The sequence below is a fragment of the Sparus aurata genome, chromosome 7, assembly GCF_900880675.1.
Source record: "Sparus aurata chromosome 7, fSpaAur1.1, whole genome shotgun sequence".
NCBI lineage: Eukaryota > Metazoa > Chordata > Actinopteri > Spariformes > Sparidae > Sparus > Sparus aurata.
In genome coordinates this window covers 25,592,018-25,617,505 of record NC_044193.1, presented here as the reverse complement: position 1 = coordinate 25,617,505, position 25,488 = coordinate 25,592,018, and the positions used below count along the sequence as shown (strand labels likewise).

At 41.1% G+C, this 25,488-nt stretch overlaps 1 protein-coding gene across 2 annotated transcripts; it reads left to right on the top strand.

The window, feature by feature from the left end:
• The first annotated feature begins 2,268 nt into the window (after positions 1-2,268).
• Positions 2,269-13,820, top strand: ttll10 (tubulin tyrosine ligase-like family, member 10). 2 transcript variants are annotated; one of them, XM_030423270.1, is made up of 13 exons: positions 2,269-2,596; positions 4,560-4,910; positions 5,169-5,319; positions 5,545-5,663; positions 5,806-5,926; positions 7,330-7,415; positions 9,570-9,756; positions 9,971-10,142; positions 10,937-11,077; positions 11,944-12,060; positions 12,155-12,248; positions 12,412-13,707; positions 13,787-13,820. In XM_030423270.1, the coding sequence occupies exons 1-12, from the start codon at positions 2,413-2,415 to the stop codon at positions 13,068-13,070; spliced, it is 2,382 nt and encodes a 793-aa protein (XP_030279130.1). In that variant the 5' UTR covers positions 2,269-2,412; the 3' UTR covers positions 13,071-13,707; positions 13,787-13,820. The 2 variants fall into 2 exon arrangements, with proteins under 2 accessions (XP_030279130.1, XP_030279131.1); XM_030423271.1 differs by having other exon boundaries at positions 2,460-2,596; positions 4,525-4,910.
• Positions 13,821-25,488: the final 11,668 nt, after the last annotated feature.

The window sequence follows — 25,488 nt, the reverse complement described above, 5'->3', positions numbered from 1 at the left end:
GACAGACAGGCACACTCACACATAGGTCTCATCTAGTGGTTTATAATCATTTTCATGGATTTAATTTTTCATATGAATGGATATTGAGACCCTGTTTGTGAAGTCTCTTACACATTTTCCCCAGACTGTGATCGGGTCCATTTGATATGTGAACTGTCAATAAAAAGGGCACCACTGTTAAAGATAACGGACATAAAGAAAAGGAAAGGAAAAGAAAGTTAAAGAAAGACAAAAAGTGTCACACTTTAACCCACAATGTTCCACTGACAGATGGAAATGTAATCAAATCAGAAAGTTATTAATTAACATTTTAATTGTGAAATATGTAATAGAAAAAAGGGAACATACAGATAACCACACAAAATCCACAAGCACACACACGTATTCTCATATACAAACAGACATACACACACACACACACACACACACACACACACACACACACACACACACACACACACATACACAAACACACACACACACACATGCACACAGCCTTTTGGCAGATGGCGAACCATGAGGTCGACAGGGCTGTAAAACAAGCCTGTTCTCTTTGTCCACCTACGCAGCACTTTGCACAGTGTGTCTATCAGATGGCGGCTCTTTATCAAGGTGTGGCTGACACTGGCTCCACACAAAGCTCTGTTAAACAGGAATATAGCAGGCCTCTAATAACTGGGGTGCTGTGGCTGGACTCGCATCACTGCCAAGCAGCTCGCTCTTATCGCTGCCATTCTGCACTCAGACACCTTAAAGGGACATTTACTGCCTTTTGTGTGTGCGTGTTAATGAGTGAACTGACAAGACTGTCTGGTGACTGTCGCTTCCTTCTTGTAAATTGAGTCAGGCGTAAGATGTGTAATAATGCGTATGACACCTACAGTTTACAATTCTGTGATATGAACCATGAACCATTGACTTTTTTTTTTTTTTCCTACTTGTTAGGGTTGTTAAAGGGGCACTATGTAGTTTTGGAAAAGAAATTCAAACACAGATTTTTTTTATATTTACAATTTTAATGAGGTGATAATACAGACTCAGACTCAAATATATATATGTTTTTCCATAGCTGAATAAAATATAAGCTCCCCAGAACACTGTTTGAAGCTAGACAAGTGGCAGGGTCCGCAACGCAACATTTTACAATATAAAACGTTATGAAATTTGTGTTGTCCTTTCAGTGTGTTTATTCAGTCATTAAAACAGCGAGTTTGATATTTAGTTTGTTTTGGCAAAAAAAAAAAAATTAAAAAATCAGTCAATGATTAAAATGTTTTCCTGAAAACTACATAATGCACCTTTAAAGTAAGACTATCACATGGACTCACAAGCAGCTTCATTATTGGACATTTATTTTACCTGTCAACCAATCGAGTTAAATCTCATTTGAATCATACACTTCTCGGGTCATTATTCCAGTTAAAAGTAGCTAGATACATTTAATCCCACTCAATTATGAAATGTGTTCCCACACCCATTTTTAGAGGGTGTTCCCAAATTAATGAGTGACTCAGTTCAGTTGTCATCTGAAATAACACCGAGTTTGATTAACCTGTTCTAAATTTGCTTAAAATACTTTTTCTATATGTGAATGCGCGCTTTAACTCCCCTTGTGTATGTGTCACTCCTGGTTACCCTACTGTATACGTAATTATATGGTTGCATGGATGCTGGGTCTAAGAGGCACCCACCCCTGTCAATTATCAGACTGTTGGGAGGAAGAGAGGAGATTATGCATAATTGCCAACTGTGGCTGTGCCTGGGTGTTTCCTCCTGAGTCAAATCACTGAGACAGAAAGGTGATAAGTGGATTTGCCATGCGAGCAGACAAATGCTATGTTGCTCAACGGCGTGCCTGACGCTGGATTTGGCACCAGGCAACATGATAAATGATGATGTCTGCCATAAAAAATAATGATTCCAAGAAGGATTGAATGTTCACGGTTAAATCATGTTTGGAGGCGTGGGGTGGAAAGATGTTTTTTGCCACTAATTCTTTTCTTCCCCTGACACACTTCACCTACAGAATCCAAAACTTCCTCTGGACAAGATTTTACTGTCACCGAGCCTGTGGAAAATATTATCTTACCTTTAGTGTCAGAATATAATACCTCTGAAAACTGGCAAATCCATTTTGATTGACACTCTGCTCTTATGTTACCATAGGGTTCACACAACAGAGGCTTACAGGCAGTTAAATATTGAATGAGGCTGAACTTAGAGGTGGGGTGGGTGTGGGATACATAATCTTGAGTAGTTGGTTTTGTCTTGAGCTGCTGTTGTTGTTTTAAGATTCAATCTATAAGAGGCAACTGTTGCTAAGGGTCCCATTACTAGAGCAACCGCTGATTGTTTACGCTGGTCCAGTGGGTTTGCTTACTCTTGGTGTGACAGACTGATGGCTGATTTCAGATGGCCAAACTGCTGACAGACCAAGCGATTTTACCTCTGTGGAGTCTGTCTTCCCCCCCCCCCTCCCCCCCTGTCTGGGCCCTGCCGTTGGACCACAAGGCTGAGTGCACATGGCAGAGGAGGAACAGGCTGAGTAGGTTTCCATGGAGTCTGGTTATCCATGTGTGTGACGCTGGAGTTGCAGGTAAAACACTTTGCCTCTAAATGTAGCTAGGTCATAGTTGAGCTACTATCTACGCACCTTTGGCATACCTCCAAAAAATACCTTTGTTTGCAGGTATGCCAAATGTTTTATGACAAGCAAAAACAAGGCTAAATGTATTAAGCAGCTAGCAGGTGCTAGCTACCCCCTTGAAGCTAAATTGTTTATTAAACCAAACAAAACTATTGTGAGACATAACTGTGAGTTTTGTTCTGAGGGTGGCGCTGGAGGAAAGGTAATTGGTTCATTATGGGAAGGTGCAGATTTCATTGCAAGCTGACATTTGGCATTTCAGTTCTATATTGTTGCTGTAGGAAAGGAGCCAACAAATACTTCACTACAAATACCCACCGGTCAAAGTGATGGACCAACACAGGCGGGGTCAACAATCTTTAGGAATCATTGCTTTTGCAAAATCTGTCGCCAGGAATCACGCTCTGAATGCATGAACACCAAAACCTATAATATACATGCCATTCGAATTAACAGTCTAGCCAGTAGTTAAATATATTGTTTTTTCTGTGAGCCACACTGTTAGATAAACAGACAGCTCAACTGACCTGCTGTTCTTAGGCCTTAATGTGTGACCAGCTGCTTAGAATTCATGATAATAAGCAAGCCTACTTTCACACTTGTGACCATGTGAAGCTGCACTTCACATGGCTAACATGATTACAATGGCAATATTAACATGCTAATGTTTAAATGGTATATTCTTAGTTTGCATTTGCATTTGGTTATCAGCCCAAAACACAAACACAGAGTGCTGCAATAAAGCGCTGCAGGATGATGTATATTTGTAGGCCAACCTGAGAGTTAGCATCGCCCTGGATCCTTCGACGGAAATCCCCTTGGAGTTTTTCATTGGATTTTGTATTAATCCCAGAATACAAGCTCAAAAGATACTTACATGTTTGCTCACCAAGACAGTCTTCACAAATAAACACTTCTTTTATTTATCTCAATGCAATCATCAGAAGCAAAAGCATTAACTTCTACCACTACACACACATCTACAGGTTGGAAATTTTAAGTTTGTAAGTAACGTCAGCCTGTGGAATAGTGAGTGGGCGAGTTTCTGTGTTGGCCGTGATGATGTTTAATGGCCCCAAACAACTTGTGTAGTTTACTTCAGCAACTTGTTTTGAAACAGAAAACCTTCAAAATCCAAGGGTTGGGGAATTTCTCATGTATTGTATGTTGTAGAACAAAATGTTAAACAATCTTAAGCTTGTGTTATCACAGACCTTGTTTCAGGTATTTAACCAGAAAAACCCATTCAAGCAAACCACTGACTTCAACACAAGGGAGCTTGATGTACAAAAATGCTAGCTCATTTCCAGGCTTTAGGTGTCATTCCTGCAGCACTCTGTTGTTCACAGTTTTGCAGGTAGTTTTTAGTAAAAACCACAAAACAAACTTTGACCTTATTATGAAGCTAGATAGACAGTTGAAGAGGTCTGTAATATGGCAATTCATCCTGAGGGACACAAGCATTTTGGCAATAAAGCTTTTGAGACATTTTGTGACATTTCACACACGAGATGTACTACTGGATAAGGGAAAATGGCCCTAAAGAAAGTTCTGATAATTATTAAATTCATTAGGATTCATCCTGCGAGGACCATGAATGCTGGGAACCTGTACAACAATTGTTGAGATGTTTCAATCTGAACCAAATTGAAGTACAGACAGACTAATACACTGACATAGCCATCTCATGAGCCATTGCGCTAGCGTGTCTCATGAAAACAATCTCATATGACAGAACCATCACGTACATGAATATTAATGAAGGAGAAACTGGTCCTCTTCTTTTATTCCTCTCATTATCCACCAAATTGGCAGTGTGTAACCTGACCCACAATAAAAAGCAACATCTCATTCCTGGTCACAATGTCTGATTACAGGCTCCACCTGTCCTCCCATGTTGGCATATTTCTAGTCATCGCCAGTGATCTGCAACAGCACGAGGTCATGTCATCTGAGTGCTGGGTGGAGCCCTGCAGCGAGGGCCTGGCAGAGGAGACTGGACAGGAGAACCAACAAGAGGAAGAAGCACAGAAGGAGGAAGTGGAGGTTCCCTGTTGGGACAACCAACCTGCAGGAAGCCGGAGGCAGGAGGAGGAGCCAGGAGGAGCACAGCGGCCTTCATCACCTGACCATAGTGGCATGCAGGAAGTGACATCAGGAGGTGGACTGGAGCAGGTCCAGAGGGAGGGGACACAGACTCAAAAAAAGAGAGAAAGGCTTTCACCCATGACTGTCAAACAGGAAAACCGGGATAGAGGCTCAGGTGCGTGGAGGGAAAAATAAATGTCATATGTTGATCCTTTACTGCAGCAGAGTAAAACACAATCCAGCGCATTTCAATACCTGAAAATGAAAAGGCAATGTCCATTCAGAGTCATTCTTTTATAGTCTTTGAGGCTGACCGTAACACTGCCCAGAGTTGACATAAAAGTTAATTCAAATAATTGACATGCACATCATAATAGAGCTTACTCTATGTGTTTGTGAATGTGTGCATGCATAATTTGTGTTTGTGTAACAGGTGCCTGCCTGGTGGAGCGATACCTCCAGAAGAGCTTCCCCGGGGATTTGTCACCTTGCCCCCTCCCAGACAGGGACAGGGAGCGGCAGGCAGGAGAGCCCCGGGGGTCCGGGCCTTTCTACTTCTTTGGAGGAGCCAATGGGGCTGAAATGTAAGTAGAGAAATATGAAACAAAGGAACTGAAATGTATCAATAAGCAGTTGGATTTTAGGTGTTTTATAAAGTCCGATCACATTTCAAGATAAAAAGCTTTTTTTTGCTAGCAGCAAAAAATCATCCACCTGCAGAATACTTTTGGTTTTGGTTCCCTAATCAGCCCTGGTATTCCATGTGTCCCATGACCTCTGGTTTGACTTAAGGTCGATTTTTCTTTTAGAGTGAGCAGCTACTGTGAGAGCAGGGGGTGGAAGAGGATTTACAACAAGCACAGGGTGGACTTTAAACTGAAGTGGTGTGAGACCAAATCACCAGCCAACTACCGTAACTTCAGACAAGGTCCAGTTCACCCTAACATCGAAAAGAGAGCGAAAGATAATATCAACTCTAATCTCAAAACTGATTTTTCCATTTCTGATATAATTTCCAATAGAAAAGTGTAATGTTGCGAAAAAGAAACTTGACCTTGTGTTGTTTGCAGGTGAACAGTTGCTGTACCAGATTCCCAACAACAAGGTCCTCACCACTAAGATCGGCCTCCTCAGCAGCCTGCGGGAGTACGAGCGAGTCTGTAGCAGAGTCAACCACGGGCGAGGACTGAGGTGAAGTGTGCAGCTGTATTCCAGCTGTTCATTTCTAATCCAGACGGGCTGTGTCTATTGAACACGTTTACAGATAGAGCAGTCTGTTTCTTTTGTACCATTTAAAGTTGTTTCACACATCTCCTAGCAACCATCTGGCACCTTCATGTAGATTCAACAGAAGCCCGGCTCTGCAAATACTGAATGAAAGACGTATCAGCCTGTGATACTATTTAATGAACACGGCCAGATTGCATCATCAGAAATCAGGCCTCCCATCGCACACAAGCTTGGTATTGAACATTATGTGTGTCAATTATGTAAACTTAATAAGTGGTTCATTATTAATGGTGAATTAATTCAGTTAAAGGAACAGTTCACCTAAAAAAAAAAAAAAATCTATCTTCATAGTAGTAGTAACATGCTGGTAGGAAATATCAAAGGACTGCTTTGACGGAGTTAGATGTCCAAAGTTCAGACAAACAATCACATACAGCACAGTCTAATATAAACAACCTGCAAAATCCCACCATGCACGTGTAGTAAGACAAATGCATCAAATGACCAGTAGTTGATTTTACAAAGACGTTTTTGAATAATTTTTATAATTTTGATTAAAATAATTGATAAAGCTACTGAAACAGTAGTACTGCTAAGCTGAAAATGGTAATATATCTGAATATTGACTTACTCATGATCACCACTGACGCACCTGCGTCAACTCAACTTAAACTGACAAACTGAATCTTGTTTATCACTTTGAAGATATGCGATACTTATAATGGACCAAACCGGTAATAATCATGCCCACTCACAACAAATCCAACATACTTGAAATTATTCTGCTAGTTTCCCAAATCATATTGTAGTACTTTTAATTTCTGAAAATGTTGCACACACAATTCCACATAACCACATGCCTTTCAAACTACATTTTTAGAGATGTAAAACTTTATTAAGTCAACTCATCAAAGGAATTATTATTATTTAAATCAATCAGTTGACACGGTACAAATATTTTTCCCACTCAAGTTACTGTGGTTTAAAGATAAATAATACACACTTACTACATTAATAAGAAAACATGGCTGTCTGAAAGGTACATTTTCAACACTACAGCATGCTTGTGAATGCTCAGTAGTAATCGAGAGTATGGTTAATTTTTTTGAAAAAAAAAAATCCTTTTAGCCTCATGATTTTGAATTTTTAACTTAAAGTACATTTTTTATTCATTTGAAATAACTTTATCAGGCAGTTTCGATCTTATAATATTTTATGACACATTTCTCTTATCTGAGAAGCTGAGGACAGGGCCTTCGGTTCAAGTGAGAAAAAGCTTGCCATATTTAAAAAAACAGGTAAAAAAAAGATGGAAAAAACCTCAGAAAGAGGTCTGTCCCACCTTGTTGTGTTGTTCCTCACAGGAGGCTGAAAATGGAAGAGTTCATTCCCACTACCTTCCGCATGGATGTGAGGGAAGAGAGGGAGGCTTTCTTTGCCCAGCAGGAGGGTAAAACGCACCATGCATCTCACCGCAATTAACCTCTATTGCGTTTCTTTACTGATGCAACAACAACGCAACACAAGTCTGGCTGGATTTTTTGTATGGCCCCGGTTTAAAATAAGATAAATCAACCTGTCACACATCCAAATTTAAAAGAAACAGAATAGTTTGTCCTAGCCAGTGTTAGGACAACAGTTGCCATGGTGATTGTTTAATCAAGAGGTTGAGTTGGACGTTGGAAAATAATGCACTTCACCTCCCATAAGGCCCTGATAAAATCACCAGGGGAACATGCTGTTGCCATAGAGATGAGTCAGCAGAGGGCAGGACTGAGGCACAAACACAGGAGAGACGCTCCACAGGATGTAAAGCTGCAGCAGCATAAACACGACTGAACGCATCTTATATTAGACATGAAAAACAGTTTTGCTTCTTTTTAAGGACTGGAGACAGAATGATCCGCTGGTTCCTGTATTGCTTGCAGAGATGCAGACTCGCAGCGTTATGATAAGTGGTGTACAGCTTATAACAAACATGGTTATCGCTAAGTAAACAGGAAAAGAGACACAGACAGCTGGTTTAGATCTCGGGGATGGATCAATCTGTAGAAAGGCAGGCGAAAAAATATACAACACGGATCGAAGAACAGTAAAAGGGGATTAAAAAGTCGGACAACACTGTGTCTGAGATATCACCTTTGTTCACCCATTCACTGTTCAACACAGAGTAAACACTCAATATGTCACTCTGCACTGAGGAGCACACTGACACTTTAAGTGTCACATGTCATGTTGCAGGGAACATTGAGACTAAGTAAATGTTGTAATACCTCAGTGTGACAGTACTTATTCCACACCATGTAAGCAGCATTTTAAAGGTGTTGCTGGTTAGCTGGACTATAATTCTAACCACTTGATCTACTGTTGGATATGTTGAAGAAGGTTCTCGTGGTCATGGTAATTCTGAGTGCTGTATTGTAGGCAACCGGACATGTTTCAGTTTCTTGAAGACGTTTCACCTCTCATCCAAGAGGCTTCCTCAGTTCTGACTAATTTTTAGAACTGGAGTTGCCGGCTTTTAAACTCGGTGTGGGAGTGTCCTTACAGAATCGTTTAGGCCACTTTTGGGTCGTTGACCAGACCGGCCTTCATGTGGGTTGCTACAGCTAGGTGAGCCCAGGTGTGAATGGTTGTTCAGATGTCTGGGGAGGGAACTCAGCGCTGCATTGTAGGTGTGTGATAGTAATGTCTGAAGCCACCTCCTCTGTTCAAAGAAGTTCCAGTTTGACATAGATGGATTATATTACTCCCCTTTCAAACCATCGGTCTTCTCTGGCCAAGATGTTCACGTTGTTGTCCTCAAAGGAATGATTTCTCTCCGTCAGCAGAGTCTTGACCTGAGGAGTTGGTCCTCCTGTGTTGTGCCATTTGTTTATGGAGAGGTTGTTTTGTCTCCCCATTGTACCGAACCAACAGTGGCCACTAAAACAAAACAAAACTCAAAAGGCCCTTTCTATAGTCAGCATGTAATTTGTCTGTTCTCGGCTACTGTAGAATCATGGCAATGCAATATGGCGGACTCTGGGAAAGAGGACTTGCGCCCCCTGTAGATATAAGTATAAAAGTTTCACTCTAAGGTAACGAGCCCACAGCAAGTCTTAGTTTCAGCTGATTATACACATGGAATCATAATTGTGAGTGTTATAATTAGTTTCTGCAAATAGATCCTCCTAAATCCTACACACTGGACCTTTGATTTATGACAGTGCATCATACTTTAGAAGCTGATCATTTGCTTTGAATTTGAGAATTTGGCATATTGTATTGTGTACTGTAGAGTAATAAGCAGCAGCAAATGTAAATACTCGAGCTACTACTGTAAAATCTTAAGGTTAAGAATTGCCTTGTAGGATCAAAATACATATGGTTAAAGAGAAAATGTCAGACACAGCATAAGTGACAGAATAAAGATGGTAATATTACAGGAACAATCAGAACAGGAAGAAATACCTTAGCAGCAACATGACACCACAGGAAATATAGAACAGAGACCTGAGAAGTCTCAGTGACACCGTCTCTGAACAAAGTTGTAGTCTATTCCATAACTTTATAAGTCATACGTGTGTTGTTTCACCTGATGTAACTTAACAACTGTTTCCAGGTGTGAATAACAATGAGAGTCAAATGTGGATCTGTAAGCCAACGGGTCTGAACCAGGGCAGAGGGATCTTTCTGCTGAAGTGTCAGGAGGAAGTCGCCGCCTTCAGACTGAAGCTGCAGCACATGGAGGACAGAAGGGCCAGCAGCCAGATGCACCACCACCAGCCTCAGGCTCGCATTGTCCAACAGTGAGTGAACATACACAGTGATTGGGTCATTGAAGTGAATACTGAACACTAAGAATAACACACAGTAGAGAAGATTTCACCGTCTGACACACCTGCGCATACTTGTATTACATTTTGTCTGGGCAATTACGTCTTCTTGTTGATAAATAAAAACTGACACATGTTGATGTAGCTGCTGAAATTGTTATAAAGCAATCTGACATTTTGCCCTCAGTTACATCCAGCGTCCGCTGCTCCTGAAGGGGAAAAAGTTTGATGTGCGCTCGTTCCTCCTGGTTGCCTGCACTGCACCTTACATGGTCTTCTTTTGCCATGGATACGTGCGACTGACCTGTGACCTCTACGACCCCAGCTCCAAAAACCTCTCAGCCCACCTGACCAATCAGGTACACCTCAACACTGTGGCGACGTCGACAACAGAGCTGGGGTTAACTGTCTTCAAATGGCTGAAACTAGTTTTTCTCTAAAGTTGTGTAACTATCCTTTAAAGAATGAACACCCACACAGGTTTTAGATTATCTATGATGAGTCTATATTTGGACATCAGGCAGTCATAGAAACCTCTCCTTGATACATCCTGTCCAAATAGATTAGGAAATGACTAATACTGGCTTTACATGTGGTCTGAATAGACTACCACGCAATGTTTGACCTTTGTGTTACTGTCAGACAGATATTCATTTCTTTTCAGTTGTTGGGTAATATTTCACTGGAAAAAAAAAAAATTGAAAATATTTGCAACCACAGAAGTTTTTTTTTTTCTTTTGGTATTGCACACTATTTTGACTTAGGGATTTATACTTTACTTTTTTCAATAACATAAGAACGTTGTATATTCAGTGTAACGTACAAAAGTACAAAGGCTCATGTCAGAAATGGTTGCCATGTCCTTTTAGTTTACTTGTATTGCCACCCAACGTATTCTTCATTCTCTCCATGTGTAAAAATGCTTATAAGTTCTACAGCCCACTGGAGACGTCACTGTTAATTCATATGTTCACTGCTTAACTCGTTTAAGGCCTAAAATTAACCATGTAAACTCCCATTTAATCTTAAATGGGAAAAAGGGACAAAATCATTCATCAGTCATCATCAGTCTTTGGTTGAATAGAGGAAGCGCTGGCTGTGGCACTGTCTCTCTGCTTCATGTGTCTCTGGTCCCCCTGCTGTCTGTCTCCAGTACATGCAGAAGAAGAACCCTCTGTACAGCCAGCTGAAGGAGGACACTGTGTGGTCCATGGAGAGCTTCAACACATACGTCAACGACAGGTTTCGGGTTGCCAAGGGTCTGCCCAGGGACTGGGTGCTGGGCACCTTTGCAGTGAGTGCTGCTGTGGGTCATGGCTCTCGGGGACCAATTACCACTATAATGATGGTTGCTGGCGCTCGCTGCTAATTGAGATTGTGGTTAGGCCCTGATGAGCTCACCCCTGTCTGAGGAAATATTATGTTATTACTGAAAGGAAATATCACACATGCTGTTTTGGTGGTTGTTTTTACTTACAGTACCTTAAAGGACTACAAACAGTGCAAGGTGCATATATTTTAATCAGCTGTATCAGTGGTTGCACCAGTTAGAAAGAAACCTCAAACATTTTTAGCAAAACACATTTCAAGTACACACAAAAAACCCACAATGTGGCTCTTTGGTTCAATAGAAACCGGTTAATATAGTCCAAACATAATCCTGTATACAAGTCAATCTGTCTGTACACAGTGTTTCTATAGTGCGTGTGAAAGCTGCTGATTATTATCTGAGCTATTTATATCACCTGTACAACACCCTGCCATCAAGATACCATTAGTTGCATCATGGGAAGCGCAGGATTTGGTGTTTTTAAGGCTTAAATCATACTTCAAACTGGAGGTGAGGGTATCTGGGCCTCTTCTGCTTTGATCATTTACATCCGTCCAATCTGTCTCTTACAATTTCCCTAACAACTGAAAGTGCAAAACCACCACGGAAATGCTATCTACGGGTGTGTTATAGAAGTCTCTACACATTGATATTATAATGTATATTACTGGACTAGCACTGTCACCCTTGAACAATGTTGAACAAATCCGAATGCATCTTCTCAAATATTGTTGCTAGGAAGAAGGCAGGGATTAATATTTTATGGCACTCTGAGGCCTGATGGATGATGGCTTGACTGACTGGTTGTTTTTCTGTTCTCCACACATCAGAGGCGCATGCAGCAGATCATGACACAGTGCTTCTTTGCAGTCAAATCCAAGTTAGACCGCCGCCTGGGCTTCTTTGACCTGATCGGCTGTGACTTCATGGTTGACGAGGACTTCAAGGTGGGCGAGACTTTGCGGAATACCTAGGTGGTGGCCGGCATTCCACATGTGTAACAACATGCGTGTTTTGGATGTCTTCATGTGCTGTGAACAGGTGTGGCTGTTGGAGATGAACTGTAACCCAGCTCTCCATACAAACTGTGAGGTGCTGAAGGAGGTCATACCCAGAACTGTTGTGGAGGCACTGGGTGAGCTTGCTGTTGTTGTTAATAAACATCTCTCTTTCTCACTTCATCTCACTGTGTGCATGCTGCAGACGTAGTTCTCTTTATTTGATGTGTATCTGTTTACTAATCGGGCTGTGAAGTGTGATACCACCCAAACATGTTTTCATCTGCTGTCACCCTTTAGATTTAACTCTTGAGATCTTCAACAAGTGCCGTCTAGGGCAGAGGATTCTCCCTTTGGCCAGCCAGAGGGAGTTTGTGCTGCTGTACAACGGAGTTTATCCTCCTGATTTAGCGGTGGCCTGCAGCAGGAGCATCACGAGCAATGAACTCAACCATAAAAGCCCCAAAAAGACACAAAAGACTGAACCCAGAAGATGCAAGTCAGGGATCGAGGGTAGAAATGTGCCGTCAGCGCCCCCCGATAGTCCTGTGAATGTCTCGGCGAGCTGTGAAGGAAGGGGTGGTTTAAAGTCCATCCACTGTCCCACCACCTCACCTCTCTACCCAAGCTCTCCATCAGTGCAGACTGTCAGGAATAAGAACCCCAGGCCGCGGGTCGAGCTCAAGCTGAGCAAATGTACTTTGCGTCATCATTTGAAGGCTGCAGGTGCCGGGGGGCACTCTAAGACTCAGCAGAATACAAGGATCCTCATGTTGCTGTCATCGCCTGCGCTGAGTGAGGGGCTCTCCGTCCATGAGTCCTCTGGGACAGAGACACAATTGCCTGCTCGCGCTCCACCTCCTTTGTGCCAGAGCAAGCAAAGAGCAGAGGATCTCAGTGAGGAAGTGCTACAAGAAGATACAAAGAGCGTAGTTTCTGAGATGAAAGAAGAATTGTGACGCTGTATGTGCAAAACAGCTGTGATCTTTGAGAGCTTTGTCTAAAAGAAAAGTTCCACGCTTTGGACTCATGATGCTGTTTTACTCCCAAACAAATGATAATAAATGTTTAATGTGACCATGAAAAGTGATAACAGGGCATTTTACTGATGTTTTGTGAGGAACGTGTCCTGGGATTTGATTTAAAAACGGGCTTTCCTTTAATGTTAGACGTGTTTACTGGAATCAGAGCACAAATCCACAGCTGTGGCAAATGGAAAATATATCCATCAGTCATCTCACATCACTTCACGGAAACAAGAGAGCAGCTCTTTGGAGAGCCTGAAACACTCAGACGTGATTGTGTACCAGCCCTCCCACCATCTTACTGTAATTCTAACCAGGAAGATCAACACAGGGCTCCACTCTACAGTTGTTGTGGCTTGTTGTTTTGACTACAGCCCTTTACCTCTCTGTTTCACAAGTCATAATTATCTAACATGCCCATCCATATTCAGGCCGGCTGCGTGTAAACACAGGAGGGCATTGGTTCTCATCTTTCCCATCAGGATGCTTGCTTCATCCACATGCTTCTGAAGGACATCGCAGTCCAAGTTATCAACATGAAGCGGGGCCATATCTGTACAAGCTGCTGACGGTAAGCTCGCATTTTGAGTGACAGTAGTACCAGTTGTTTTTTTTTTAAATATATTTTTCTCATGCGTTTGTGTCAGCAGGTTCCCGGTCTGAGTTCAGCGTGTAAAAAAACCCAAAAACAAACGGAGGAAGCTGCTCACTTCTCTACAGACAGACAGCCAACTGACAGGAAGGAAGGAAGAACTATTACACTTGTAGATAAGTTCTTTACACTTTTATCTTCGATTCCTCTTCAAAAGCACTGACACCTTTCGTTCTCGAGGTTCTATGGAAATTTAGACTTCATGCTGGCGAGAAGGGGGAACTAGAGCTTAGCAGCAACCCCCTCCCTCCCTCCAGCACACTATATCCTCTTTTGGACCCAACCAGCCCCCTTTTTTTTTTGTTTTTTTTTCATTGTATCTCTTTGGTTTTAGTGTGGCACACACACGTACACAGTACGGATGATCGTCTGGGCAGATGGTGCCCAGTGTGTGGACTAGAAGCTGAGACGAGGCAAAGAGGGACAGACTCCCCGTCCGTCATGGGATGCTGCAGTGTGACCCAGAGGCATACTGGAGTGGACGAGGTGGGCCCGGATGAGATCGAGCTGCTGGAACTCTCCGGAGACAATTTAGGGTAAGACACAAACACAAGTTCACAATTTAAAGCAAAGCGGTGTTCGTATATAGAAAACGCCGCGGTGGGGAATTCACACAGTTATGACTGCACTTGCATCCAGGAACAAAGTGTCACGGAGGAAATAAGAGCTACAGAGAACGCAGCAGTACTTCAGCATGAATGTGAATTTTGTCATCTTTATCGTGCTCATCTTCACACTTTAAGAGAGAGTGATTTTTAACTTTGTTTAAATGTGGTTCTTTTGTGTGTCGGCATGTTCTGGAGGAGGAAGTGGTGACCGTCTCAGAACTGAAAAGAGCACTTTTTTTTTTTTTTTTCAACCTCTGTGGTTTTTGTTTGGCATGTCGTGCATCACGTTCTGGATCTGAAAATGCAAAACAGCAGAGAAGTAAGCCTCCTGCTGAACCCTTTTGAAAGGGTGCTTTATCCAGCATGTACACTCTTATGTGAGTAACAGGATATGCTTTACGTAGAGAACCTCGACACAGAAACAAGGTTCCATTATAAACCCTTTAAATTACAATGAAAACACCTGCAGAACAACGTATTACATCCAGACCATCAGCACCCAGCACGACAACAAGGCAGGAGAAATAATTGGCTCGTATTTACTCAACATGAACTTGTGGGACTCAGTGATGCTGCACTGATGTGATTAGCAGATTACTATAAGACAATGGCTGAAGCATGGCGGGGTTTAATAATAATACAGAGTCAGGGCGGGACAAATCCCCGCTCGTTCTGAGGCTGAGGGATTAGCAGAGACTAATCATAACAGTAGCTACTAGTCCTTATGTGCGGCTGTTTGATAATTACTGCTTATAGTTGCAGGCCCCTCGGATTTGACTGTTGTAAAGATGCGTGCTTGTATGTAGATACACACGCAATGCAGCAGGTACGTTTTAAGATACAAATGTACACACAAATCAAGAGATGCGTCCAAATTCAAGATATAGCAAATGTGTCAAACAATGCTCACTAACATTTATGATGAGATGATTTGGGCTTAGTGAATGTACGAGAAATGCAGGTACCTGCGCTTCCAGGCCTTGACACCGTTTTGTGCACCAATCTGTGTCGTTTAAACAGTGAGTTCACACAGAGAATGAGAGATGTATCCCCAAAGATGTAAGGCTTCACGCCACCACAGTCCACACGTTTGAGCGTTTATTGTTTTTATTTTAGTTGCTTCATGTTTTCATAGAGGCAAGTAAACACCATGGAGGTGGTCCGTAGATGGGCCTGTAAACTGAACACGCAAAACTGAAGGAAATCGCCGACAAAACAGCACAAGCCGATACAATTCGTCACATTCATTCACAACTACGTGCCTGATACTTAAACTTGAGTATAACACGCTACATTAGCCATCATTAATACATGGTGAATATATAGTTAGTAAAAGTTATTTCACTGATAACAAACAATGAAATGCTTTATAAACCATGTGTAAATCATGTGTATAACTGCAACTGGAAAGGTTTATCAGTCGCAATTTTATGAGGCCATCATAATTATGTTTACAGATGAACTACACAGTATTTATGAACCATTTTCAAAGTATTATAAACATCAGTATGAACTTCACAATGAACAGTTGCTTAATAAATGGTTTATAAGGTATTTCATTTTATATTATCATTGAATTATAGTAAGTATTAACTAAAGTTTAATTAACTATTAACTTAAGTTTAATTAACTATAAACCTTTCATTTAGTAATGACGGTTATTATAAAGTGTTACAGAGGCTTTACCAAAAGGGGCACTGAACAGCTTCCACAAACTTACTGGGCCAGAAACGCTGAGAGAGAGAGCTGTCACTCAGGCTGCTTTTTCAGATATGATACTGGCAACGTAATGAAATGATTTAAAGTGAGTGTATTTAATACAGTTTATCTGCTTCCCAATTTGAATGTTGAGATTATAGCTACATATATATCATTTGTCTATCATCATAACTAGTTTAAAATGAACATGCGGTACATACTAATGTATGGTCTTGTCTGTGATGGACAAAGCGTGCAAAACATGTTGGTGAAGGGTCAGCAGGTGGGTCTGTCTCCGCTCTGACGGCGGTAATCTGATTATGTCTGGCTGCTGCAGGGGGGTCAAGACAAATCATTTAGATTGTGATATGTCCTATTGCAAGTCAGTGTCCGTACGGTATGTCTTCCTTGGGGCTCACCATTATGAAACACATACAAACAGGAGCTCAGTCATGCACAGTGTAGCTTCCTGTCGGCCTGACTCGCACGTTTTTGGACCAAACAGAACGTAAAGTTTAATATTCACAGTGCGCAACAAGAACACCTGTTACTGAACCCACATCCGCGCTACAATGAGGCCACCGAGCTAACCACCGAGCCACTGTGCCCTCAGCACTGTCTGCTGCGACGTGACAGTCCTCACTGATTAACTGCGTTAACACGTGTGTGTGTGTGTTTGTGTGTGTTCAGGGTGTGGAGTCTGGGAGAAACCAGGCTTCAGCTGTCAGTGAGGAACAGCAAGGACGAGCAGAAGCCACTACCGCCGCCGCCACCGCCCCCACCGCGCTACCCTTCAGTACGACACCTGGAACAAGAGGTCACTATGTGTGTGTGTGTGTGTGTAGGACAATGACAAAAAAACAAGCGGAAACTTAATGGTAAACACGATGTGTGGCTCAGCATGGCAAGCACTTTGACACTTTTTTTTGTGTTGTGTTTTTGCGAGATGTGCCACAAGTGAACATCACCAGTTTCCACCCGCTGCTGTTATTTGTGTTGTGGCCAGACACGCTGTAAACACACTGCATGAATTTCCATGACAGAGCTGAGAGATTCTGCGTGTGAGTTTGGTGTGATTCAAACTTTACGGGAAACAAAGGAGGAGGAAAAACTGCAGCGCAAACTTGAGTTTTTTTCCTTTTTTTTTTTTTTTTTACACATCTTCCAACTGGACTGAGCGGCCAGAGAACAAAACAACACGGCCCCTCGCGCATTTATGGCTCGAAGAACAGACTGTATTTCAATTTCAGATATCAAATTCCCCTGAATTGTGCAACATTTTGCCCAAACAACAAACAATGGGAGGCTTGCGACAGTGAAACAATCTCCAATCTGCTGAGCGATGCATGACTCATCACATGTGGCCACATATAAATACTGGTGTGGCGTGTGTAAAACAACACACACAAGCATGCACGGTGATTACAGCAACATACACGGTTGATAAGAAATTAGGAAAAATGGCCGCCACCTAGAAAAGCAACAAAATATTCAAACCTACATATTGTCGTATGTGCTGATGCAGTTCTGTGTCCGTAGGTGGTGCTATGGGGCAGGAGCAGGGACGAGTTGCACCACCGGATTTACGCCAAGCAGCCGATCAGGGAATGGGAGGGCCAACCGCCACACATGTATGGAGAGATCATCCACTCCTCCCTGGTGTCTCTCTACAACAGCTACACACAGGTAAGGTGGCGCCACCCACGGGAGTCAGGTGGGAGCTATGAGGTGCGGCTCCATCAGTCCCTTAGCAAAAAGTAGTTTATACAAGTGTACTACAAGTATACTTATTTTATTCTAAAACTGAGGCAGTATACTTGAAGTGTACTTTTTATATACTATATTTTATATACTTAAGAAAAGTATAGTGAAGTATACTTGGCTTATACTGAAAAGTATAAAGAATAGTCTAAGACTAAGTACTTTAATACTTAGACTTACACTTATACTTTAATACTAAAGCTTATACTTGTACTTTAGTATACTGTAACGCCCCTTGTGGACTGTGGCGCAAAGACTCTTGGGTATTCTGTTGTTATTGGTGTAATTATGGTTCGTGAATGTGGTTGTGAAAAAGATGATGTGTAAGACGGTTGCAGGTTAATTCACATCCTTGTTCTGTGGTTAAATTGTGTCGAGTTAACAAAGATTATAAAAATGTTGGCACCGTGAGTTTAGGGTGTTTTCCTGGAGAGACTTTCCATCTGTTAAGTTGTTGGTGTCTATGGTAATAACTGTCGAATCTCTAGCAAGCACTTGCCAAATTACAAATTCTAATGTTTAGTATGTCTTGATGTAACTGCAGATTAAGGTCAAGTTATTGACTTGTGCTTACATTTAGGTTAGTAAAGTAAAAGTGTTTTTCACTACACACATTTGCATTAAGGTATTATCCCTGTTATAAATGTACATGTTAATAAACTAAAATGTGGACCAGAAGTATATACTTAGTACACTAGTAGTATATAGATAAGTGTACTTGTTGTATACTTTAAAGTGTACTTCTGTAAACTTAAAATGACCTTATAAAGTATACTTAAAGTATACTTTTATAAACTTGAAATGTTCCAATTTAGTCAGAAGAAGTATTAAATTATTATACTTTCTAGTACTCTACAAGTACATGGTCCATAGTATACTTGCTATACTTATACTTATACTCAAGCATACGTAATAAAATGAACTTCAAGTATACTACTTTTTGCTAAGGGCGTGCTTCATCCTAAAGGAAGCACATTCTGAGATGTAGATTCAGAATGAGTCGACAGCAGTCACAATACCCCACACTGGTTAAAAGACAAACTTCTGTCTTCAAAGCGACACCTTTTCTTGTTCTGAACACAAAAAGACACCGAACATACAGCTGATGGAGCCTCCGATCAAACTGTTTGAGAACTGAACACTACGAATGAATGATCCTACAGATGTGTGTCAGGAGTCAGCGCTGCCTTATGTTTGCTTTTCTGCTGTTAAATCTGTGTCACATGTCTTCGGTTGGTCCTTCAGGGATCCAGTGAACACTTCCTGGTGTTGTTCTCTTTCCACCTGCTGATCCTCGCCCTGGACCACTCTCGACAGGAATTCATCTATGAGGTATTCTTTGTAGATTTCTCTTAAAAAAAGAAAAAAAAAAAAGACAATAACCCCGAAATGTAAAACAGCGGTTATGAGTGGATGCACTTCAAACAATTTACAGACAAACCTACGATTAGTAGTCTCAAAACAGAGGTCCCTGAAAACGACCACAGGACACTGAATCCAACTACTGATAAAGTTATATTTATACTGTGGTCAGCTGAAAGATGTTTGTAAGCTGCTGAGTAAGCTTAAACTGCAACACAGATCAAATGACTATGACAGTGAAAGGTGTCATCATTGTGACTCAGCTATGCAGTTGTCCCCAGCTCTGAATAACTTTTTTGTTTATAGTACTCATTGATTTAATCTTCAGCAGCAGCAGGCAGCTGTTTTTTTTAAAGTTATCTTGATATGACCACGGTAAACGACATGCCCAGCACCAAACAGCACACAGAAAAAAAAACTTCTTTTTGACTGTAAGCATGGACAGATATCTCCCTCGGCAGTTCCACGGAGAACTACAAAAAAGTTGAGTGAAAACTGTTCATGCGTTTGCAATCACAATGCTAATGTTCCTCTGTATATTCTAAGTGTGTATATTAGAACCGTCGTCTAATTCATCAGCCATCACAGCTTTTATGGTGATAAGTCTGTATGTCAATGAGGCGTTTACACCTTGTTCTGCTGCCCCCAAGTGGCAGAGTCATTGAGTATGAGATCATTTGTTTTTCATGAAATATTGTACACTTTAAGGTGATGGATTTTTATTAGGTTTCATCAAGAGCCAAACCCCCCCTAACAGATCAAGTGTTGTATGCCCTGTAGGAAACATCTTTGAAGGATACATTCTTTGACTGGCTCTCAAAAAACAGTAGGAGGCCTAAATGCACTTACAAATGTTGTCAGAATAAAACACTGTTAGCTCATGAACATGTGTATGTATGTGCTAAAAACTAAAAGGTGACATTTATGTTCAGAGTAGTCAGAAGACTGTTTTTTTTTTTTTTTTAGTCAGTACCTAATTCAGTTGAGTTCAGGTAAATATGCAACTGTCAGTGCATTACTCATATCCAAACTGTCCAGAATCATGACTTTTAGTTCCTAGTCAGGCTCAAAAACCACTGAATTCTACACTCTGCTTAGCTCATTTAACTTTGAATTTTGTATTTAAGTTTAAAATTACTGTAAATTGTGTATGATTGAATATTTAAATGTAAAAAAGTAATCAGAACTGATGAAACAAGGGAGTTAAACAACATGTTTTTCTTTATTTATTTGACCTATTTTAATTTCGGTGTTGTGTTGAAGTCTAAGGCAACTCTGAATGGAGGAATACATTATTAGACCGGGGAACAGACTTTGTCATTGGAAAGTATCTTATATCGTGTCAGTAACAGGGACTTTTAACTCAGAAATGTGTCCATGTGCTGTATGTGGATGGATTATTGATTTGTTTAGGCCCAAGTTAACATGCAGTTTTTTCTATAGACTTTTAAAACATAGCATCACCATCAAGCCAATGCAGTGAATTCAACATTTTTTTAATTTAAGCATGTAAGAGATGGTTTAACATGTAGACGTGACATGAGCTGACACGTGACATTTGATGTGACATGTACTAACACTGCAGAATCATGACAAGCAGTGATGATGTTTGTGTTGTTTCCCTGCATAATAGTCTCTTTAAAAAATGCTGAAGCACAATGACAGACATTTTTTTAAGCTTTGTCTTCTCTCGTCTCGCAGGGCATCCTTCCCCTCTCTGGACTTTCCTTACAAGCCGTCTCCGTGGACCCTGACACGTCGCATTCACCACACATGTTTGAGATCAGCAGTGAGTCAGTGGAAATTACCAAGTTCAGCTAAGACGTGGGGATGCAGCGTAAAGCACCGAGCATGAGTTATGTTTTTGCGTCTCTCTTCCAGGTCGGATGATGGACTCCAAGGTCTTTGTATGTTCCAGTGCTGCAGACTTACAGAAGTGGATTAATCACATAGAAGAGAGGAGATGCAAGTCCATGTCACAACCCATGAGTCCCTCCCACTGCGCTCTCTCCTATCTAGTAATGACTAACTGCTGTTTATCTGGTTACAACTGTTCATGAAAAAGCTTTAAAGCTTCAATGTTTTTGTTGATGAATTGATTAAATGCAGTATTTCTCCCCTAGTTACCCTGTGATGAGCACTGGAAAAGAGAAGAACTGAAGAAGTACTTGCTACAGGCCCCGATATGGCAGTGGGAGGGCTCGCCGATACAGCACATGGGTCAGCCGGGCTGCATATCGATGGTCCATATCATCAACACGCAGAGACAGGTGATAAAATACTCTCCCACTGTATCAGTAACTACGACATGTCAGTCAACCGTATATAGAAATCCAGAGATGACTTGTGTGTCAGTCTTTTTGTATGTTTTTTAGTCTCACAACATCCCGACATTAGCAGTTTTGTTTTCCTGGAATCAAAAACAAAGAAAACAACTATGTGAATAGCTAGACAACCCGTGTGTCGAAATGATGGAAGGATGTCGTCACATCAAGTACATTTTGTAAGAAAATCAAACAAAGATGGCTTTTCACCAGTTTGCAATGTTTTTTTTCCTTTTGTATCATAAAACAATTTTAAGTCGGGCGCGCAGGTGGTCGAGTGGTTAGAATGAAATGCCATAAACGCAGCTGACCCCGGTTCGAATCCAGCTGGAGGTCCTTTGCTGCATGTCACATCCCTCTCTCTCTCCCATATTTCCTATCTGTCTACTGCTTAATAAAGGTGTCTATGCCAAAAAAAAATCTTAAAAAAACAAAACAATTTTAAGTCAGTCAGGTTTCATGTTCAGTTTGACCTGCTGGCATACAATGTGTCATTCACTGAAGCGGCTGACATCGTTCTCAAGGACCGTGACATTTATTTAACAGAAACTGTTTTATTCTCTCAAATGAACAGAGAAAATACAGTACGATAAATGATAAATCTGGTTTATTAACAATGTAATCACCATGTTTAGAGCTGATCACTGGGAACATGGTGACATTAACACACTAATTATTGCAATTATTGTTAATATGAAGGAAGACACACAGGCAGCAACACTTAAACAAGCTAACAGTGATCATCCAACACCTAAAATAATGCAGATAATCCCTACATTACTGCTTTTGTTTCTCTTGTGTACGATCTATAAAATGTGTCTGACTTGTCTCTCTTTCCACCTTTTAAACTACATAATCACAGTAGCATATCTCAAAAATGAAATAAACTGCAACAATTTTTTAAAATGCAACTCGTGGCACATGTGAATATGGTAAATGTCCGATCCATACGATATTATAGATGAGATAATTTTCTGTGTCCCAGTATTTTGTCAGTGGTATTATCTGTATCTGACATCTTACAACAATGATAGAGATATCGCTGGCTTTGTTCTCACAGGGACTCCAGGAGAGACTGATGGTTCTCTTCCCTCAAGACGTCCTGCTGCTGTCAGTCGACAACAAGCGCCTGAATATAAGATATGAGGTAGTGTAAAATGACTCTATGGGAAAAATCCATAATAATACCTCCTCCGCCGCTGTGGCCAGGCTACGTGTCCAGCTAATCTTTACACCTTGCTTGTTCTTTTGACACATGACATATAACATGGGTGGAACATTTTGTAACTCACACCTGCCGTCCACAACATCGCTCAGTGCATTTGAGTCGGAAGAAAGGAAGAAAATGAGGTTCCTTGTTGTACGATCATGGTTTAACTCCTTAAATAATTTCTTTTTCCCCTGTGTACTTTGTAACAGGGCAGGCTGCCCCGACACAGCATCAAAGCAGTGGAGAGGTCAGCCCTGCCTGGACGGCTGGAGTTTGAGCTGATAGGTACAAACATCAGTGACGTCAATACCTTTTGCTAAACATTGCATTGGTTTAAAATTGGTTTTAAAGGTGCAATATGTAAAAATGTTTGATGAAAACCTCCAATACTTTTTTTATCAGCAGAATGTAAAGGAATAACATGTCTGAAGTTTATGACGTGCTGTGTGTTGCAAAGCACACTCTGGAAATATGCTGTCCCCTATTTGTTTGGAGTATGAACATGTGGCCAGTTCTTGCATATTGCACCTTTAAAGCCAGTATCAGTGCTGTGAGGAACACTTTTGTTTGATTTGATCTCTGTTGTGTTTTAGGTGAGCTGATGGAGCCGCTGCTGATCTCCTGTGTCTGTCAGGAGGATTATTGGAACTGGATCTTTCAGCTACAGCAGGTTAGACTGTCAGAGCTGTGTGACATCTTAAATACAAGGAATGATTAACGAATGAATAGGAGGTTGGTGAAGAATAATTCATGGGCCTGAACACATTGCTAAATGAGGCTGAAAAAAAGGTGTGAAGAGCCGAGGGGAACTGAAGAGGTGGTTAAAATGGGCAGCAGGGTGGTGCAGTGTACCAACTGGTGCGGGGCCTTTCTGTGTGTAAGTTACATTTTCCTCCCGTGCTTACTTGAGTTTCGTTTAGGTGGCTTTGTTCGCCTGCCATCAAAACATGTGTATAAACATAATTCTCCAGTCGGTGCCTTTGACCAAGGCCTGACCTCTGATCTTTAGCAGGTCCCTGGGTGCTGTACGTTGGCTGCCTACTGCTTCTCACGGATGTGTTGAATGCTGAGAACAAGTTTCACTACATTGTATGATTGTATATGATACATTTACACTTAATAACTAGATCTATTATTAATTGAAAAAAAAAAAAATACAGCTATAATACCGATTTAAAGGGGCAATATGTGAGAATTGGCCTCCTGTTGAATTCACCATGAGTAACCGCTAAATGCTGCCAACTGAAGCCGCTGTTAGCTAGTTAGCTTTATTAGCACATGTATTTAGTGGTCCAGACTGCACCACTAGCACAGGAATGTTGGACAGGAATGGGATTTTGCTACCCTGTTGATCATTTCTTATTTTTAAAAAATATTTCAAACCAAAATTCATACATATTGCACCTTTACAGTTTTTATTATTAATCAACTGACCCAACTACGAATCCTACCTAAAGCCTGGTTTATGATTTTATAAATTGGGCATGCTGTTATATAATATAAAGGACCATACTGGTGTGTTGCCTGTCAAGGTCTGTAATTTGCCTCTCAGATGATTCCATTTGACTAGTTTTTAGACGTTGGAGGGAGACAAACTATTCAGCATTTTTTCAGGAAAAGAGCAAGAACTTAAGCTGCAATAAATGGTATTTTTGTATTCACAGTGCATCAAATGAATACGTGTAAGGAGGATTAGAATGTCTCCAAATACGATAGGCAGTCATTTGCACCAGACACTTCCTGCAGACCAAAGCAGAGCTAAAGAGCAGTGATCATTGGAATTACATCACTCCACATGCATGCTTATGTTGTTCCATATCTGCAGGTTGTGTCAATTAGCAACCGTTTATTAAAGACGATCACCAGCCACTGTTTCTAGCCTACTGTATATGCTGCTCATCCTTTTGTCTATTGCTAACCATATTATACTACATGCTGCAGTGTTTATTAGGTCTGTTCACAACTTTCCCATCTATCGAAAATCTACTTGTACAGACTTGTATGAGATCAAAAGCATACTCCATATTTTGCTCCATGCTGGTTGCATGGAAATGCATCTGAAACTACCGATTATTTTGAACTGCCTTAGGATTGTGTAGCAGATACAACATGATATGCAACAAACACTTCCTTCTTGTAGCCCCTGTCATGGTTTCCTCGATTAACAAAATACACTTTTTGCCGTCATAAAGTTTGTGCGGTTGCATCAACAAGCTTTTCTGTTTGATCTGCAGCCAGACAGAAGCAGCCACGTTACTGTGAGTCACCCTGCACCTCCGATCATGCCAAAGATGCAGAGGAGCAGGAAGGAGTCCCAGGAGCCGATGATAACAAGCGACAACAGTCGCATCAACGGACGCAGCTGACTCAACAGAAAAAAGCCTGAAAGCTTACTGTAATTATAAATCCAATGTGTAGATAGTTTGTACATATTACTTTAATGTCTAACTGTGCCACAGACTGGAGTGAAGATTTCCTGAAGTGCTGTCACCCTCGGTTTGATATATTTGGGTGATTTTAATTTTGACTCTGAGGGACTGAGAGGATACTTATAGTTCACTTTCATGTGGGGACAAACAGAAACAAGGTCACGACCCAGTTCAAATTCAGACCACAGCTGAAGAGATGTTAGACATAGAAACTGTAGAGAAGATAGAACTGAAGAATCTGTACATATGTAGCTTTGATGTCTTGATCATAAAATACAGTGTTTGACTTTTTTCACAATAAACTAACA